Raw genomic sequence first — 21,103 nt, 5'->3', positions numbered from 1 at the left:
TCTCGGCTTCTCTCCTAACTTGGGTGTATTTGTTTCTGATTCTCTTTAGTGTCTCTCTATTCTCCTCTGTACCTAGTTCTCTGTACTTTTTCCAGGCCTTTTTGTCCTTAATTTAGCTTCCCGCCATTGCCCATTGAAGCAGAGGTTTCTCGTTCACTTCCTCCTTGAGAGATATGAACTGCCACCAGTGACAAGATGAACCATAGGGTTTTCTTCCTACTAGTGGGTGCCATACAACAAGCTATGATGGTATGCCCATCTGTACTCTTGTTACTCTCACAAGTCTCACTTGTTACTCACAAGACAAGCCTGGCCTCGGGCCGGGCTTGGGGTGTAGAAAAACTCCCAGAACCCCATCAACCAGGTACGCTTACTCACAGGATAAGTGACGCTGTCCAATAAACTCACCCTTTGGGATTTTGTTATGAAGGGTGAAGGCGGGAGACAGAGGAAGGGAGGGAGGGAGACAGAGGGAGGGAGGGGCGGAGCGAGGCAAGACCACAGGAGGTGGCCGGAGGTGTTGAGGGCCAGTCAGCGGGGCGAGCAGTGAAAGGCTTTATGTGTGTGAAGCTGACGGACGCTAGCCAAGGCTCAGTGTGATCGCGATCCCTGGTGCGACAGGTGTGTGTGTGCGCGCGTGTGAGAGAGTGAGGTGTGTGTGTACACACCAACTCTCGCTTCCTCCCCGTGTTGACACTGTCTGAGCAGTGCTTCCCGCCTGGGCACCTTGCCCCATGCCCTAACACCGCGCAGTAATACCGCTCCAACATTAACAATTCACAAACGAATTAAAAAGACAGCATATATTGAACAAGCTTCACAACTCCATATATTACAATATTATATGTGATGTTTAATGAACGAGCAGGGACACTAGAACCCACAAGGCGTGCCCGGGCGAGGCGCGGGGACACACAGATTATTTACTAGTAATCACCATCTTCCCACTCAGCTTGAAGGTAAATATATATGTGACATCTCGATGTCTTAGTCTTACTGTCTGTGTTAAGTCACCTGTAATGGTCTGTTAGGATTTTAAAGTTGATTAAGTATTCATAAAGTTGGTTTAATATTGATGAACTTGGTGTGGTGTTGTTGCTGTTAGTCAGGTACTGTTAAGGCTGTCTGGTGCTGCCAGTCATTACATGTTTACAGGTCCTCAGTCTTCCTGCACTTAACACCAAGTGTTTGTCTTACGCATCAATAATTGGCAGTGATTTGTAAGTTGACACAAGTATACTGATTACGCTATGATATGAGATATACGATATACGATATACACTATAATATGAGATATACGATATACACTATAATATGAGATATACGATATACACTATAATATGAGATACATGATATACACTATAATATGAGATACACGATATACACTATAATATGAGATATACGATATACACTATAATATGAGATACATGATATACACTATAATATGAGATACATGATATACACTATAATATGAGATATACGATATACACTATAATATGAGATACATGATATACACTATAATATGAGATACACGATATACACTATAGTTAATGCCAGTGATAGCGAGAACAGTAATATGTTGAGATAACACAATAACAAGTGTATAAGTGGCACAAGGTACTAGCGAAGACCTGATATAATAATACACTTTCCATAACGAGAATAACAAGTGTGTTGACTACTAGGGACTACCCTAATAGGCTGTAGCCTACGAGAGGCTAACCTGCTAGGGTGTAGCCTACTAGGGTACAGGTTACTATAGGATGTAGCCTACTAGGGTAGAGGTTACTATAGGATGTAGCCTACTAGGGTACAGGTTACTATAGGGTGTAGCCTACTAGGGTACAGGTTACTATAGGATGTAGCCTACTAGGGTACAGGTTACTATAGGGTGTAGCCTACTAGGGTACAGGTTACTATAGGGTGTAGCCTACTAGGGTACAGGTTACTATAGGATGTAGCCTACTAGGGTACAGGTTACTATAGGGTGTAGCCTACTAGGGTACAGGTTACTATAGGATGTAGCCTACTAGGGTACAGGTTACTATAGGGTGTAGCCTACTAGGGTACAGGTTACTATAGGATGTAGCCTACTAGGGTACAGGTTACTATAGGGTGTAGCCTAATAGGGTGGCAAATTAGGTGCCTCTATACTGAACCTTTGAATGATAAATGTAGGATTTTTACAGTAAATACTTCGTGTGTCCAGGACGAACCGAAGCGTCGTCACTTTCCTGTGTGTAATTACCTAAGTGTAGTTACAGGATGAGAGCTACGCTCGTGGTGTCCCGTCTTCCCAGCACTCTTTGTCATATAACGCTTTGAAACTACTGACGGTCTTGGCCTCCACCACCTTCTCACCTAACTTGTTCCAACCGTCCACCGCTCTGTTTGCAAAAGAACCTTCTAATATTTTTTTTTTCGATACGTTTGGTTCCTTAGTTTGAATCTGTGTCCTCTTGTTCGTGATGTTGTGGTTTCAGGAATTACGCGTTGTCAATTTGGTCTATTCCTGGTAGTATTTTGTAAGTGGTGATCATATCCCCTCTTTTTCTTTTATCTTCTAGTTTAGGCATAGTTAAAGCCTCTAGTCTCTCTTCATAATTCTTGCTTTTCAGTTCCGGAAGTCATTTTGTAGCATGCTGCTGTAACTTTTCTCGCTTATTATGTGCTTCTTGAGATTTGGCCACCATACAACTGCTGCATATTCCAGTTTTGGTCTCACAACAGTCATGAGCAGTTTCTTTAGTATTTCAGCATCCATATAATTAAAAGCAAGTCTGAAGTTGGAAAGTGACGCATCCGCTCCTCTCACAATGTTCTTTATGTGTTCCTCTGGCGACAGGTTACTATCCAAAACCACCTCTAGGTCTCGTTCCTTATTGGGGTTCTGTAATTCCTTTCCACATAATTTGTAAGTTGTGTGTGGACTATTTCCTCCAGCCCATCTCCCTGTCTTGGTAGTACTTATAGTAACGATGACGACAATAGTACATATACCCACGTGCAATCCAATTAGAAAATAGAAATAGGTACTATTGAATTTGGACAAACAGGAAAACGATTTTCTACTTATATTGCAAAGACAAACTAACCTAACCTAACCTTCCTAGGCTAATATATGCTATCAAAGGCCAAATATAGAACATATGTGCGTAATACTAGGCCTAGGAATATTTAAATTAGTTTTTTAGCTTCATTTTTCGGACTATTAAGTAAATATTAAAATCTACTAACTGCTTAGTACGTCAATGTTTGTACTACGGTGCACATAGTTACAAAGAGTACTATCTAAGCAGGAGGATGGGTTGAGTTTCTCATATTCCACACTCCATAACATGGTATGTATTGAAAGTGAATTCCATTTGTCACTTGACGCTCCAAGCACTTATTTTATCTAGCTCAGTTTGAAGGTCATTACTCTGGTCTGCGTCTCCTGTCTCCCCCAGTACCTTAGCGTCACCCACAAACATGTTCATATAATGCTGTATTCCTTCTGGTAGATGGTTCATGTAGACGATGAACATTACTGGTGCAAGAACTGAACCCTGTTCTTGAACGCGCGTGCGCGTATGTCTGCGCGTGCATGTGTGTGTGTGTGTGTACTCACCTATTTGTGCTTGCGGGGGTTGAGCTTTGACTCTTTGGTCCCGCCTCTCAACAGATCAATCAACTGGTGTACAGGTTCCTAAGCCTACTGGGCTCTATCATATATACATTTAAAACTGTGTATGGAGTCAGCCTCCACCACATCACTGCCTAATGCATTCCATCCGTTAACTACTCTGACACTAAAAAAGTTCCTTCTTACGTCTCTGTGGCTCATGTGGGTACTCAGTTTCCACCTGTGTCCCATTGTTCGCGTCCCACCAGTGTTGAATAGATTTTCCTTATTTACCCGGTCGATTCCCCTGAGGATTTTGTAGGTTGTGATCATGTACCCCCTTACTCTTCTGTCTTCCAGTGTCGTAAGGTGCATTTCCCGCAGCCTTTCCTCATAATTCATGCCTCTTAGTTCTGGGACTAGTCTAGTAGCATACCTTTAAACTTTTTCCAGTTTCGTCTTGTGCTTGACAAGGTACGGGCTCCATGCTGGGGCCGCATACTCCAGGATTAGTGTTACATATGTGGTGTACAAGATTCTGAATGATTCCTTACACAGGTTCCTGAACGCTGTTCTGATGTTAGCCAGCCTCGCATATGCCGCAGACAATATTCTTTTTATGTGGGCTTCAGGAGTCAGGTTTGGTGTGATATCAACTCCAAGATCTTTCTCTCTGTCTGTTTCATTAAGTACTTCATCTCCTATTCTGTATCCTGTGTCTGGCCTCCTGTTTCCACTGCCTATATATAGTTTCATTACTTTGCATTTACTCGGGTTGAACTTCAACAGCCATTTGTTGGACCATTCACTTAGTCTGTCTAGGTCATCTTGTAGCCTCCTACTATCTTCCTCTGTTTCAATCCTCCTCATAATTTTTGCATCATCGGCAAACATTGAGAGAAACGAATCTATACCCTCTGGGAGATCATTTACATATATCAGAAACAGTATAGGTCCAAGGACTGACCCCTGCGGGACTCCACTCGTAACGTCTCGCCAATCTGAGACCTCACCACTCACACAGACTCGTTGCCTCCTGTTGCTTAGGTACTCCTTTATCCAGTGGAGTACCTTCCCTTTCACTCCAGCCTGCATCTCCAGCTTTTTCACTAGCCTCTTGTGTGGTACTGTATCAAAGGCTTTCTGACAATCCAAAAATATGCAGTCTGCCCACCCTTCTCTTTCTTGCCTTATTTTTGTTGCCTGGTCGTAGAATTCAAGTAACCCTGTGAGGCAGCTCCTGCCATCCCTGAACCCATGTTGATGCTGTGTTACAAAGTTCCTTCGCTCCAGATGCTCCACTAGTTTTTTTCGCACAATCTTCTCCATCAGCTTGCATGGTATGTAGGTTAGGGACACTGGCCTGTAGTTCATTGCCTCCTGTCTATCCCCTTTCTTGTATATCGGGACTACGTTAGCTGCTTTCCAAATATCTGGCAGTTCCCCTGTTGCCAGTGATTTGTTATACACTATGGAGAGTGGTAGGCATAGTTCTCTTGCTCCTTCCTTTAGAACCCAAGGGGAGATTCCATCTGGGCCTATAGCCTTTGTCACATCCAACTCTAGTAAACACTTCCTTACTTCCCCGCTGGTAATCTCAAACTCTTCCAGTGGTTCCTGGTTAGCTATTCCCTCTCTTATCTCTGGAATTTCTCCTTGCTCTAAGGTGAAGACCTCCTGGAATTTCTTATTCAGTTCCTCACACACTTCATCTTCGTTTGTAGTGAATCCTTCTGCCCCTATCCTTAATTTCATTACCTGTTCCTTTACTGTTGTTTTTCTCCTAATGTGGCTATGCAACAATTTAGGCTGAGTCTTTGCCTTGCTTGCGATGTCATTTTCGTATTGTCTTTCTGCCTCTCTTCTCATCCTGACATATTCATTCCTGGCATTCTGGTATCTTTCTCTGCTCTCCAGTGTCCTGTTATTCCTATAGTTTCTCCATGCCCTTTTACTTTGCTGCTTAGCTAGCCTACATCTCTGATTAAACCATTTAAACCATTGTGTGTGTGTGTGTGTGTGTGTGTGTGTGTTTGTGTGTGTACTCACCTAGTTTTACTCACCTAGTTGTGTTTGCGGCGGTTGAGCTCTGGCTCTTTGGTCCCGCCTCTCAACCGTCAATCAACAGGTGTACAGATTCCCGAGCCTATTGGGCTCTATCATATCTACACTTGAAACTGTGTATGGAGTCAGCCTCCACCACATCACTTCCTAATGCATTCCATTTGTCAACCACTCTGACACTAAAAAAGTTCTTTCTAATATCTCTGTGGCTCATTTGGGCACTCAGTTTCCACCTGTGTCCCCTAGTGCGTGTTCCCCTTGTGTTAAATAGCCTGTCTTTATCTACCCTATCAATTCCCTTCAGAATCTTGAATGTAGTGATCATGTCCCCCCCTAACTCTTCTGTCTTCCAGCGAAGTGAGGTTCAATTCCCTAGTCTGGTGGCAAATCTTTGAACCTTTTCCAGTTTAGTCTTATCCTTGACTAGATATGGACTCCATGCTGGGGCTGCATACTCCAGAATTGGCCTGACATATGTGGTATACAAAGTTCTGAATGATTCTTTACACAAATTTCTGAATGCCGTTCGTATGTTGGCCAGCCTGGCATATGCCGCTGATGTTATCCTCTTGATATGTGCTGCAGGAGACAGGTCTGGCGTGATATCAACCCCCAAGTCTTTTTCTTTCTCTGACTCCTGAAGGATTTCCTCTCCCAGATGATACCTTGTATTTGGCCTCCTGCTCCCTACACCTATCTTCATTACATTACATTTGGTTGGGTTGAACTCTAACAACCATTTGTTCGACCATTCCCTCAGTTTGTCTAGGTCTTCTTGAAGCCTCAAACAGTCCTCTTCTGTCTTAATCCTTCTCATAATTTTGGCATCATCCGCATGTGTGTGTGTACTCACCTATATGTACTCACCTATATGTGCTTGCAGGATCGAGCATTGACTCTTGGATCCCGCCTTTCGAGCATCGGTTGTTTACAGCAATGACTCCTGTCCCATTTCCCTATCATACCTGGTTTTAAAATTATGAATAGTATTTGCTTCCACAACCTGTTCCTGAAGTGCATTCCATTTCCCCACTACTCTCACGCTAAAAGAAAACTTCCTTACATCTCTGTGACTCATCTGAGTTTCAAGCTTCCATCCATGTCCTCTCGTTCTGTTACTATTCCGTGTGAACATTTCGTCTATGTCCACTCTGTCAATTCCTCTGAGTATCTTATACGTTCCTATCATGTCCCCCCTCTCCCTTCTTCTTTCTAGTGTCGTAAGGCACAGTTCCCTCAGGCGCTCTTCATACCCCATCCCTCGTAGCTCTGGGACGAGTCTCGTTGCAAACCTCTGAACCTTTTCCAGTTTCATTATATGCTTCTTCAGATGGGGACTCCATGATGAGGCGGCATACTCTAAGACTGGCCTTACGTAGGCAGTGTAAAGCGCCCTAAATGCCTCCTTACTTAGGTTTCTGAATGATGTTCTAACTTTTGCCAGTGTAGAGTACGCTGCTGTCGTTATCCTATTAATATGTGCCTCAGGAGATAGATTAGGTGTTACGTCCACCCCCAGGTCTCTTTCACGCGTCGTTACAGGTAGGCTGTTCCCCTTCATTGTGTACTGTCCCTTTGGTCTCCTATCTCCTAGTCCCATTTCCATAACTTTACATTTGCTCGTGTTGAATTCTAGTAGCCATTTCTCTGACCATCTCTGCAATCTGTTCAGGTCCTCTTGGAGGATCCTGCAATCCTCATCTGTCACAACTCTTCTCATCAACTTTGCATCATCCGCAAACATCGACATGTAGGACTCTACGCCTGTAAACATGTCGTTAACATACACAAGAAATAGAATTGGTCCCAGCACCGATCCTTGTGGTACTCCACTTGTTACTGTTCGCCAGTCCGACTTCTCGCCCCTTACCGTAACTCTTTGGCTCCTTCCTGTTAGGTAGTTCCTTATCCATTCTAGGACCTTTCCCCCCACCCCCGCCTGCCTCTCGAGCTTGAACAGCAGTCTCATGTGCGGTACTGTATCAAAGGCTTTTTGGCAGTCCAGAAATATGCAGTCTGCCCAACCATCTCTGTCCTGTCTTATCCTCGTTATTTTATCATAGAATTCCAGAAGGTTTGTTAGGCACGATTTCCCTGTCCAGAACCCATGTTGATGTTTGTTCACAAACCTAATGTTCTCCAGGTGTGCAACCAGTCGTAGCCTAATTATTCTTTCCAGTATTTTACAGGGGATGCTTGTCAGTGATACAGGTCTGTAGTTAAGTGCCTCCTCCCTATCTCCTTTCTTGAAGATCGGCACGACATTTGCCTTCTTCCAGCAACTGGGCAATTCTCCTGACATAAGTGACTCATTAAAGATCATTGCCAGAGGCACGCTGAGGGCCTGTGCTGCTTCTTTTAGTATCCACGGTGTGTGTGTGTGTGTGTGTGTGTGTGTGTGTGTGTGTGTGTGTGTGTGTGTGTGTGTGTGTGTGTGTGTGTGTACTTACCTAACTGTACTTGCGGTGGTTGAGCTCTGGCTCTTTGGTCCCGCCTCTCAACTGTCAATCAACTGGTGTACAGGTTCCTGAGCCTATTGGGCTCTATCATATCTACACTTGAAACTGTGTATTGAGTCAGCCTCCACCACATCACTGCCTAGTGCATTCCATTTATTAACTATTCTGACACTGAAAAAATTCTTTTTAACGTCTCTGTGGCTCATCTGGGTACTAAGTTTCCACCTGTGTCCCCTTGTTCGTGTCCCACCCGTCCTGAAGAGTTTGTCTTTGTCCACCCTGTCAATTCCCCTGAGAATTTTGTAGGTGGTTATCATGTCTCCCCTTACTCTTCTGTTTTCTAGGGATGTAAGGTTCAGCTCTCTTAACCTTTCCTCGTAGCTCATTCCTCTCAGTTCCAGGACCAGTCTGGTGGCATACCGCTGAATCTTCTCTAACTTTGTCTTGTGTTTAACTAGATATGGACTCCAGGCTAGAGCTGCATATTCTGTGTGTGTGTGTGTGTGTGTGTGTGTGTGTGTGTGTGTGTGTGTGTGTGTGTGTGTGTGTGTGTGTGTGTGTGTGTGTGTGTGTGTGTGTGTGTGTGTGTGTATGTGTGTGTGTGTGCCCGCGCATGTGCGCGCGTATGTTTAAGAGATAAATATATGTAGTAGACACAACACCGACAAATAGATTAGTTAGAAAGGCGGGGTCTAAGAAGTAATAGTTCGAGTCTGCAAGCACAAACAGTAAACACACACCCATCCAACATCTGGGCGCCTGGTGGCTGATCGGACAGCACGCTGGATACTTAGTTCTTTGACCCAGGTTCGATTACCGTCGATGGCGGAAACAAATGGGCAGAGTTTCTTTCACCCTGATGCCTCTGTTATCTAGTAGTAAATAGGTACCTGGGAGTTAGACAGCTGCTACGGGGCTGCTTCCTGTGTGTGTGTGTGTGGTGGTAGGGGGGGGGGGGAGGAATAATCCGTTGATTGACAGTTGAGAGGCGGGCCGAAAGAGCCAGAGCTCAACCCCGCAAGCACATCTAGGTGAATACACACACACACACACACACACACACACACACACACACACACACACACACACACACACACACACACACACACACACACACACAAGTGACCGACATCCAGCAGGGATCTGTCAACTCTGGGAAGAGTGTGGGAATAGAAACACGGAACTTGCCGTGTGAGCTGCTACAGTCGTGACACCCTCCTCACCACACAGCCTTACACTAATGGGTCTGGGTCGCTAGTCTAGTAAAGGATTTGGGAATAATAATGTCTGACGACCTAAATTTTAGGGAGCATAACCAAGCAAATATTGCGTCAACCAGAAAAATAATAGGATGGATTACGAGAACTTTCAAATCCAGAGATCCCATCACAATGGTTGTACTCTTCAAGTCACTTGTGTTGTCCCGTCTTGAGTACTGCTCAGTACTCACTTCCCCCTTCAGAGCAGGGGAGATTGCTGAAATAGAGGGAATACAGAGAACATATACGGCACGCATACACGAGATAAAACACCTAAATTATTGGGATCGTCTCAAAGCCCTCCAACTGTACTCACTAGAAAAGTGACGAGAGAGATACCAAATAATATACACGTGAAAAATACTGGAGGATCAGGTCCGTAATCTACACATTAAAATAACAACATACTGGAGTGAACGATATGGAAGAAAATGCAGAATAGAACCAGTGAAGAGCAGAGGTGCCATAGGCACAATCAGAGAACACTGTATAAACATCAGAGGTCCGCGGTTGTTCAACGTCCTCCCAGCGAGTATAAGAAATATTGCCGGAACAACCGTGGACATCTTCAAGAGGAAACTAGATAGTTTCCTCCAAGGAGTGCCGGACCAACCGGGCTGTGGTGGGTATGTGGGCCTGCGGGCCGCTCCAAGCAACAGCCTGGTGGACCAAACTCTCACAAGTCAAGCCTGGCCTCGGGCCGGGCTTGGTGGAGTAGAACAACTCCCAGAACCCCATCAACCAGGTATCAACCCACAGTACTGGGCGACCCACAGTACTGGGCGACCCACAGTACTGGGCGACCCACAGTACTGGGCGACCCACAGTACTGGGCGACCCACAGTACTGGGCGACCCACAGTACTGGGCGACCCACAGTACTGGGCGACCCACAGTACTGGGCGACCCACAGTACTGGGCGACCCACAGTACTGGGCGACCCACAGTACTGGCGACCCACAGTACTGGGCGACCCACAGTACTGGGCGACCCACAGTACTGGGCGACCCACAGTACTGGGCGACCCACAGTACTGTGGCGACCCACAGTACTGGGCGACCCACAGTACTGGGCGACCCACAGTACTGGGCGACCCACAGTACTGGGCGACCCACAGTACTGGGCGACCCACAGTACTGGGCGACCCACAGTACTGGGCTCCTAACACACCATACATGACAACATTGGCGTCGGGAGTCATAGTATTACATGAGAGACAGTTGGAAAGGCGGGGCCCAGGAGATAAAGCGGCGGTGGTGTGAACTAAGTTAAGTACACACATGAGATATAACACCACCACCCGCCTCTCTGCTTTCTCTCTTAACAATTTCTCTTAAGCGTTTGGCTAATGTGTCTCTTCCGCTCGTCTCTCCTCTCTCTCAGTCTCTCCTCTCTCTCTCTCTCAGTCTCTCCTCTCTCTCAGTCTCTCCTCTCTCTCTCTCTCAGTCTCTCCTCTCTCTCAGTCTCTCCTCTCTCTCTCTCTCAGTCTCTCCTCTCTCTCAGTCTCTCCTCTCTCACAGTCTCTCCCCTCTCTCAGTCTCTCCTCTCTCTCAGTCTCTCCTCTCTCTCTCTCTCAGTCTCTCCTCTCTCTCAGTCTCTCCTCTCTCACAGTCTCTCCTCTCTCTCTCAGTCTCTCCTCTCTCTCACAGTCTCTCCTCTCTCTCTCAGTCTCTCCTCTCTCTCAGTCTCTCCTCTCTCTCAGTCTCTCCTCTCTCACAGTCTCTCCAACACCAACACATGTGGAACACCAACACACGTGGAACACCAACACATATGGAACACCATCATGTGTGGAACACCAACACATGTGGAACACCAACACATGTGGAACACCAACACACGTGGAACACCAACACGTGTGGAACACCAACACATGTAGAACACAAACACACGTGGAACACCATGACGTGTGGAACACCAACACATGTGGAACACCAACACACGTGGAACACAAACACATATGGAACACCATCACGTGTGGAACACCAACACATGTGGAACACAAACACATGTGGAACACCACCACGTGTGGAACACCAACACATTTGAAACACAAACACACATGGAACACCAACACAGGTGGAACACCAGCACGTGTGGAACACCAACACATGTAGAACACAAACACACGTGGAACACCAACACACATGGAACACCAACACATGTGGAACACCAACACACGTGGAACATCAACACAGGTGGAACACCAGCACACGTGGAACACCAACACAGATGGAACACCAGCACAGGTGGAACACCAGAACAGGTGGAACATCAACACAGGTGGAACACCAACACAGGTGGAACATCAACACACGTGGAATACCAACACAGATGGAACATCAACACAGGTGGAACATCAACACAGGTGGAACACCAAGACGTGTGGAACACAAACACACATGGAACACAAACACACATGGAACACCAACACATGTGGAACACCGACACACGTGGAACACCAACACACATGGAACACCAACACCTGTGGAACACCAACACACGTGGAACATCAACACAGGTGGAACACCAGCACACGTGGAACACCAACACAGATGAAACACCAGCACAGGTGGAACACCAGCACAGGTGGAACATCAACACAGGTGGAACACCAAACACAGGTGGAACATCAACACAAGTGGAACACTAGTACACGTGGAACATCAACACAGGTGGAACACCAACACACGTGGAACACCAACACAGATGGAACACTAGTACACGTGGAACATCAACATAGGTGGAACACCAACACAGGTGGAACACCAACACAGATGGAACACCAACACAGGTGGAACACAAGTACACGTGGAACATCAACACAGGTGGAACACTAGTACATGTGGAACATCAACACAGATGGAACACCAACACAGTTGGAACACCAACACAGATGGAACACCAACACAGGTGGAACACTAGTACACGTGGAACATCAACACAGATGGAACACCAGCACAGGTGGAACACCAACTCAGATGGAACACCAACACAGGTGGAACACTAGTACACGTGGAACACCAACACAGATGGAACACCAACACAGATGGAACACCAGCACACGTGGAACACCAACACAGATGCAACACCAACACAGATAGAACACCAGCACACGTGGAACACCAACACAGATGGAACACCAACACAGCTGGAACACTAGTACACGTGGAACATCAACACAGGTGGAACACTAGTACACGTGGAACATCAACACAGGTGGAACACCAGCACACGTGGAACACAAACACAGATGGAACACCAACACAGATGGAACACCAGCACACGTGGAACACCAACACAGATGGAACACCAACACAGATGGAACACCAACACAGATGGAACACCAACACACGTGGAACACCAACACAGATGGAACACCAACACAGATGGAACACCAACACAGGTGGAACACCAGCACACGTGGAACACCAGCAGAGATGGAACACCAGCACACCTGGAACACCAACACAGATGGAACACCAACACAGGTGGAACACCAGCACACGTGGAACACCAACACAGATGGAACACCAACACAGGTGGAACACCAGCACACGTGGAACACCAGCACAGATGGAACACCAGCACACGTGGAACACCAACACAGATGGAACACCAACACAGGTGGAACACCAGCACACGTGGAACACCAACACAGATGGAACACCAGCACAGGTGGAACACCAGCACAGGTGGAATATTAGCACAGGTGGAACACCAGCACACATGGAACACCAACACAGGTGGAACACCAACACACAGATGGAACACCAACACATGTGGAACATCAACACACACATGGAACACCAACACATGTGGAACATCAACACACATGGAACACCAACACATGTGGAACATCAACACACACATGGAACACCAGCACACGTGGAACACCAACACACACATGGAACACCAACACATGTGGAACATCAACACACACATGAAACACCAGCACACGTGGAACACCAACACAGGTGAAACACTAACACAGGTGGAACACCAACACAGGTGGAACACCAGCACACGCGGAACACCAACACAGGTGGAACACCAACACAGGTGGAACACCATCACACATGGAACACCAACACAGGTGGAACACCAACACAGGTGGAACACCAACACAGGTGGAACATCAACACAGGTGGAACACCAACACAGGTGGAACACCAACACAGGTGGAACACCAACACAGGTGGAACACCATCACACATGGAACACCAACACAGGTGGAACACCAACATAGGTGGAACACCAACACAGGTGGAACACCAGCACAGGTGGAACACCAACACAGGTGGAACATCAACACAGGTGGAACACCATCACACATGGAACACCAACACAGGTGGAACACCAACCCAGGTGGAACATCAACACAGGTGGAACACCAGCACACATGGAACACCAACACAGGTGTAACATGAACACAGGTGGAACACCAACATGGGTGGAACACCAACACAGGTGGAACACCAACACAGGTGGAACATCAACACAGGTGGAACACCAGCACACATGGAACACCAGCACACACGGAACACCAGCATGCGTGGAACATCAACACAGGTGGAACACCAACATGGGTGGAACACCAACACAGGTGGAACACCAACACAGGTGGAACACCAACACAGGTGGAACACTAGCACATGTGGAACATTAACACAGGTGAAACACCAACACATGTGGAACATCAACACAGGTGGAACACCAGCACACGTGGAACATCAACACAGGTGGAACACCAACACAGGTGGAACACCAGCACACGTGGAACATCAACACAGGTGGAACACCAACACAGGTGGAACACCAGCACACGTGGAACATCAACACAGGTGGAACACCAACACAGGTGGAACACCAGCACACGTGGAACATCAACACAGGTGGAACACCAACACACGTGGAACACCAGCACACGTGGAACATCAACACAGGTGGAACACCAACACAGGTGGAACACCATCACACATGGAACACCAACACAGGTGGAACACCAACACAGGTGGAACATCAACACAAGTGGAACACCAGCACACATGGAACACCAACACAGGTGGAACACCAACACAGGTGGAACATCAACACAGGTGGAACACCATCACACATGGAACACCAACACAGGTGGAACACCAACACAGGTGGAACATCAACACAGGTGGAACACCAGCACACATGGAACACCAACACAGGTGTAACATCAACACAGGTGGAACACCAACATGGGTGGAACACCAACACAGGTGGAACACTAGCACATGTGGAACATTACCACAGGTGGAACACCAACACATGTGGAACATCAACACAGGTGGAACACCAGCACACGTGGAACATCAACACAGGTGGAACACCAACACAGGTGGAACACCAGCACACGTGGAACATCAACACAGGTGGAACACCAACACAGGTGAAATACCAGCACACGTGGAACATCAACACAGGTGGAACACCAACACAGGTGGAACACCAGCACACGTGGAACATCAACACAGGTGGAACACCAACACAGGTGGAACACCAGCACAGGTGGAACACCAGCACACGTGGAACACCAGCACAGGTGGAACACCAACACAGGTGGAACACCAACACAGGTGGAACACCAGCACATAACAACCCAGAATGACTGATGGAGAGTTAAGATGGATGATGAATGGTGGACACGACGGGTAGTGGTGGTGGGCCAGCACCGGGAAGATGTGGGTTAACAGTGGGCCTCAGGGTGGGCCTCTCGCACTCTCTCACGGTGGGCCTCTCGCACTCTCTCACGGTGGGCCTCTCGCACTCTCTCACGGTGGGCCTCTCGCACTCTCACGGTGGGCCTCTCGCACTCTCTCACGGTGGGCCTCTCGCACTCTCTCACGGTGGGCCTCTCGCACTCTCTCACGGTGAGCCTCTCGCACTCTCTCACGGTGGGCCTCTCGCACTCTCTCACGGTGGGCCTCTCGCACTCTCTCACGGTGGGCCTCTCGCACTCTCTCACGGTGGGCCTCTCGCACTCTCTCACGGTGGGCCTCTCGCACTCTCTCACGGTGGGCCTCTCGCACTCTCTCAGGGTGGGCCTCTCGCACTCTCTCACGCTGGGCCTCTCGCACTCTCTCACGGTGGGCCTCTCGCACTCTCTCACGGTGGGCCTCTCGCACTCTCTCACGGTGGGCCTCTCGCACTCTCTCACGGTGGGCCTCTCGCACTCTCTCAGGGTGGGCCTCTCGCACTCTCTCACGGTGGGCCTCTCGCACTCTCTCACGGTGGGCCTCTCGCACTCTCTCACGGTGGGCCTCTCGCACTCTCTCACAGTGGGCCTCTCGCACTCTCTCACGGTGGGCCTCTCGCACTCTCTCACGGTGGGCCTCTCCCACTCTCTCACGGTGGGCCTCTCGCACTCTCTCAGGGTGGGCCTCTCGCACTCTCTCAGGGTGGGCCTCTCGCACTCTCTCACGGTGGGCCTCTCGCACTCTCTCACGGTGGGCCTCTCTCACTCTCAGGGTGGGCCTCTCGCACTCTCACGGTGGGCCTCTCGCACTCTCTCAGGGTGGGCCTCTCGCACTCTCTCACGGTGGGCCTCTCGCACTCTCTCACGGTGGGCCTCTCCCACTCTCAGGGTGGGCCTCTCGCACTCTCTCACGGCGGGCCTCTGGGTAGGCCTCCTTAGCTTGGAGTATTTCGGGGGCTTAGCGTCCCCGCGGCCCGGTCGTCGACCAGGCCTCTTGGTTGCTGGACTGATCAACCAGGCTGTTGGACGCGGCTGCTCGCAGCCTGATGTACGAATCACAGCCTGGTTGATCAGGTATCCTTTGGAGGTGTTTATCCAGTTCTCTCTTGAACACTGTGAGGGGTCGGCCAGTTATGTCCCTTATGTGTAGTGGAAACGTGTCGAACAGTCTCTGATGTTGATAGTTCTCTCTCAGAGTACCTGTTGCACCTCTGCTCTTCAACGGGGGTATTCTGCACATCCTGCCATGCCTTCTAGTCTCGTGTGGTGTTATTTCTGTGTGCAGGTTTGGGACCAGCCCCTCTAATATTTTCCACGTGTAAATTATTATGTATCTCTCCCGCCTGCGCTCAAGAGAATACAGATTTAGGCTCTTTAGTCGGTCCCAATAGTTTAGATGTTTTACTGAGTGGATTCTAGCAGTAAAGGATCTCTGCACGCTCTCCAGGTCAGCAATTTCTCGAGCTTTGAAAGTGGCTGTCATTGTGCAACAGTACTCCACTCTAGAGAGCACTAGCGTCTTGAAAAGTAGCGTCTTTAAAAGATGAGAAGTATTTACATTGCCTTTTCGTTCTATATTATGATTTGACTGCGTTTTGTACGTGGTTTCCGTTTTTATATTTTCATTTTTTCCGTAGCGCATCAGCTGGAACTTATCTTCGTTAAACACCATATTATTTTCTGTAGCCCATAGAAAGCCCTGATCTACATCTGATTGGAGGTTTGCCGTGTTCTCTATGTTGCCTACTCTCATGAAGATCCTAGTGTCATCTGCAAAGGATGATACAGTGCTATAGGTTGTGTTCTTGTCTATGTCCGATATGAGGATGAGAAAAAGTACCAAACTGAGCTGGAACAGAGCTGAGCTCTGAAAACAGAGTGCGAGAGAGCCGCTCGCACTCTCTCAGGGTAGGCCTCAGGGTGGGCTGCGTGGGGTGGGCTGCGTGGGGTGGGCAAGGTGGGCTGGGTGTTTATGGTGTTCAGGATGGGCTGAGTGGGCTAGAATCCGATGAGACGAGACAAAATTCTTTCGAGATTTTCTTTCTATAAAATTGGGGCGGCGGTGAGGCAGCGATTGGGCGGGGTGGAGCAGGGGTGGAGGAGCAGGGGTGGAGGAGCGGGGGTGGAGGAGCGGGGGTGGAGGAGCGGGGGAGGAGAGAGGGGGGAAGAAAGCGACAATGACCCACAAACAGGAATGGGTCGGGCGAGCCAGGCTGCTGCTAACACAGTTTCTCAAGAAACACTTGCCACTCTTGAGTAATTAAGAGTGATGGATCTCCCGTGACCGCTGCTGCCTCCATGTAGGGCCCACCGTCTCCTCCAGGGAATGTACCAATGAGCCTCAGCTCTTGGTACCCACCTTTAGCCTATCACTTGTATGAACAAGTACCTCCCGACCTTCTTGAACGTTGTCAAGACAATCACAGAAGCTGTCAAGAAGTTTGCCTCACTCCACATCCTTGTCCAGCGGCACGCTTCACTTCCGCATTGGGTCCTCTAACATGACGATAGTGTTCCATCATGGTGTGGAACACCATCGTCACGTTAGTGGACCCAATGTTAGAGGATCCAATGTTAGAGGACCCAATGTTAGAGGACCCAATGTTAGAGGACCCAATGTTAGAGGACCCAATGTTAGAAAGATTACTCCAAGATGAGACGCCCCACTCCCACAGCTGGTGGCCCAAGAGCCTCCATTTACTAGATGAAAACCCCGCCCCACAGTACATAATTCCCAGACCAGCAATCCCTCCCCCAATATTAGGGGGAAAAATTGTGTGTGTGTGTGTATGTATATATCTATATATATATATATATATATATATATATATATATATATATATATATATATATATATATATATATATGTCGTACCTAGTAGCCAGAACGCACTTCTCAGCCTACTATGCAAGGCCCGATTTGCCTAATAAGCCAAGTTTTCCTGAATTAATATATTTTCTCTAATTTTTTTCTTGTGAAATGATAAAGCTACCCATTTCATTATGTATGAGGTCAAATTTTTTTATTGGAGTTAAAATTAACGTAGATATATGACCGAACCTAACCAACCCTACCTAACCTAACCTAACCTATCTCTATAGGTTAGGTTAGGATAGGTAGCCGAAAAAGTTAGGTTAGGTTAGGTTAGGTAGGTTAGGTGGTCGAAAAACAATTAATTCATGAAAACTTGGCTTACTAGGCAAATTGGGCCTTGCATAGTAGGCTGAGAAGTGCGTTCTGGCTACTAGGTACGACATATATATATATATATATATATATATATATATATATATATATATATATATATATATATATATATATATATATATATATATGTCGTACCTAGTAGCCAGAACTCACTTCTCAGCCTACTATGCAAGGCCTGATTTGCCTAATATGCCTAGTTTTCATGAATTAATGTTTTTTCGACTACCTAACCTACCTAACCTAACCTAACCTAACGTTTTCGGCTACCTAACCTAACCTAACCTATAAAGATAGGTTAGGTTAGGTTAGGTAGGGTTGGTTAGGTTCGGTCATATATCTACGTTAACTTTAACTCCAATAAAAAAAAATTGACCTCATACATAATGAAATGGGTAGCTTTATCATTTCATAAGAAAAAAATTAGAGAAAATATATTAATTCAGTAAAACTTGGCTTATTAGGCAAATCGGGCCTTGCATAGTAGGCTGAGAAGTGAGTTCTGGCTACTAGGTACGACATATATATATATATATATATATATATATATATATATATATATGTGTGTGTGTGTGTGTGTGTGTGTGTGTGTGTGTGTGTGTGTGTGTGTGTGTGTGTGTGTGTGTGTGTGTGTGTGTGTGAAAGCTGCATGAACGCGCAAGCCATATATCACTAAGAACTCTTTGACCCGGCCAGGATTCGAACCCATGCCGTCCAGGATCACCCCTAAACGTACACAGTACCGTGACCACCGCACCAGTGATCGTCTATAAGGATTGGTCAGTCCTGGTGCTTATTAACTTTCTCACACATGTTAGACTCAGTGCGGCCCGTGCATGCGCCAGAATTTGATGAAAAACTGTACCCAAATGGATCCATGAGTGTCGTCGGGGGTTGGTCAGTCAGGGAGCTTAGTTAATAAGCGCCAAGACTGACCAATTCTTATAGACGATCATTGGTGCGGTGGTCACGGTACTGTGTACGTTTAGGGGTGATCCTGGACGTCATGGGTTCGAATCCTGGCCGGGTCAAAGAGTTCTTAGTGATATATGGCTTGCGCGTTCATGCAGCTTTCTCACACACACACACACACACACACACACACACACACACACACACACACACACACACACACACACACACACATATATATATATATATATATATATATATATATATATATATATATATATATATATATATATATATATATATATATATATATATATGCGAACAAGCCTGAATGAACCCCAGGACTATATGCAACTGAAAACTCACACCCCAGAAGTGACTCGAACCCATACTGCCAGGAACAATGCAACTGGTATCTACAGGACGCCTTAATCCGCTTGACCATCACGACCGGACAATAAGGAAGTGATAGCCAAAGCTATTTGAACCACTTCCCCGCCGGCACTCGGATGGTAATCTTAGGCATAGCATTTTATCAAATCACCTCATTCTTTGGGTTCGAGTCACTTCTGGGGTGTGAGTTTTCAGTCGCATATAGTCCTGGGGACCATTCAGGTTTGTTCGCATTTGTGTTCCTCACGTGTGCCCCAAAGAATGAGGTGATTTGATAAAATGCTATGCCCAAGATTACCATCCGAGTGCCGGCGGGGAAGTGGTTCAAATAGCTTCGGCTATCACTTCCTTATTGTCTGGTCGTGATGGTTAAGCGGATTAAGGCGTCCTGTAGATACCAGTTGCGTTGCTCCTGGCAGTATGGGTTCGAGTCACTTCTGGGGTGTGAGTTTTCAGTCATATATATATATATATATATATATACATATATATATATATATATATATATATATATATATATATATATATATATATATATATATATATATATATATATATATATATATATATATATATATAGGTGAAAACATGGGGGGATACATAAGGGATAAATGTGAGGTGAAACATAGAGGCTGCAGAAGGCTTATTGGCCCATACGAGGCAGCTCCTATCTAAACACAAAGATTAATCCAGTGTAATTGGCCTGTTATGTTGGACATTGTCTTCTGTGTTGGTATCGATATGTTCTTGTCTTGTCCTTACTCTCATGGTGGGTAGAGTAAATAGTTCCGTGATTTGGGTGTTCATGGTAGGTCGCTCTATTCTTATGTGAATTGCCTCAAGAATTTGTAATCTTCTTGCATCTTGAGTTTTGTCTATTATTATTATTATTATTATTATATATATATATATATATATATATATATATATATATATATATATATATATATATATATATATATATATATATATATAACTGAAAACTCACACCCCAGAAGTGACTCGAACCCATACTCCCAGAAGCAACGCAACTGGTATGTACAAGACGCCTTAATCCACTTGACCATCACGACCGGACAAAATGAGGTGATAGCCGAGGCTATTTGAACCACCCCACCGCCGGCACTCGGATAGTAATCTTGGGCATAGCATTTTACCAAATCACCTCATTCTTTGGGGCACACGTGAGGAACACAAATGCGAACAAGCCTGAATGGTCCCCAGGACAATATGCAACTGAAAACTCACACCCCAGAAGTGACTCGAACCCATACTCCCAGAAGCAACGCAACTGGTATGTACAAGACGCCTTAATCCACTTGACCATCACGACCGGACAAAATGAGGTGATAGCCGAGGCTATTTGAACCACCCCACCGCCGGCACTCCGGTCGTGATGGTCAAGTGGATTAAGGCATCTTGTACATACCAGTTGCGTTGCTTCTGGGAGTATGGGTTCGAGTCACTTCTGGGGTGTGAGT

General features: G+C 46.7%; 2 protein-coding genes across 3 annotated transcripts in view; one reads left to right on the top strand and one right to left on the bottom strand.

Moving 5' to 3' along the window:
• Positions 1–533: 533 nt before the first annotated feature.
• Positions 534–21,103, top strand: part of LOC123755758 (uncharacterized) — a 157,555-nt gene continuing 136,985 nt past the window's right edge. For both annotated transcript variants that reach the window (XM_069300031.1, XM_069300030.1), the window contains exon 1: positions 534–959. The gene's annotated coding sequence lies outside the window, so the exon portion shown is untranslated. The remainder of the gene's footprint in view (positions 960–21,103) is intronic.
• LOC138350075 (octapeptide-repeat protein T2-like) lies at positions 15,190–16,596 on the bottom strand. The gene is made up of 2 exons (XM_069300358.1): positions 16,519–16,596; positions 15,190–15,900 (listed from the first exon to the last, which is right to left on the bottom strand). The coding sequence occupies exons 1-2, from the start codon at positions 16,594–16,596 to the stop codon at positions 15,190–15,192; spliced, it is 789 nt and encodes a 262-aa protein (XP_069156459.1).

Source organism: Procambarus clarkii, chromosome 43 (assembly GCF_040958095.1).
Source record: "Procambarus clarkii isolate CNS0578487 chromosome 43, FALCON_Pclarkii_2.0, whole genome shotgun sequence".
NCBI lineage: Eukaryota > Metazoa > Arthropoda > Malacostraca > Decapoda > Cambaridae > Procambarus > Procambarus clarkii.
The sequence above is the reverse complement of the archived record's forward strand: the minus strand, read 5'-3'. Positions and strand labels throughout refer to the sequence as shown.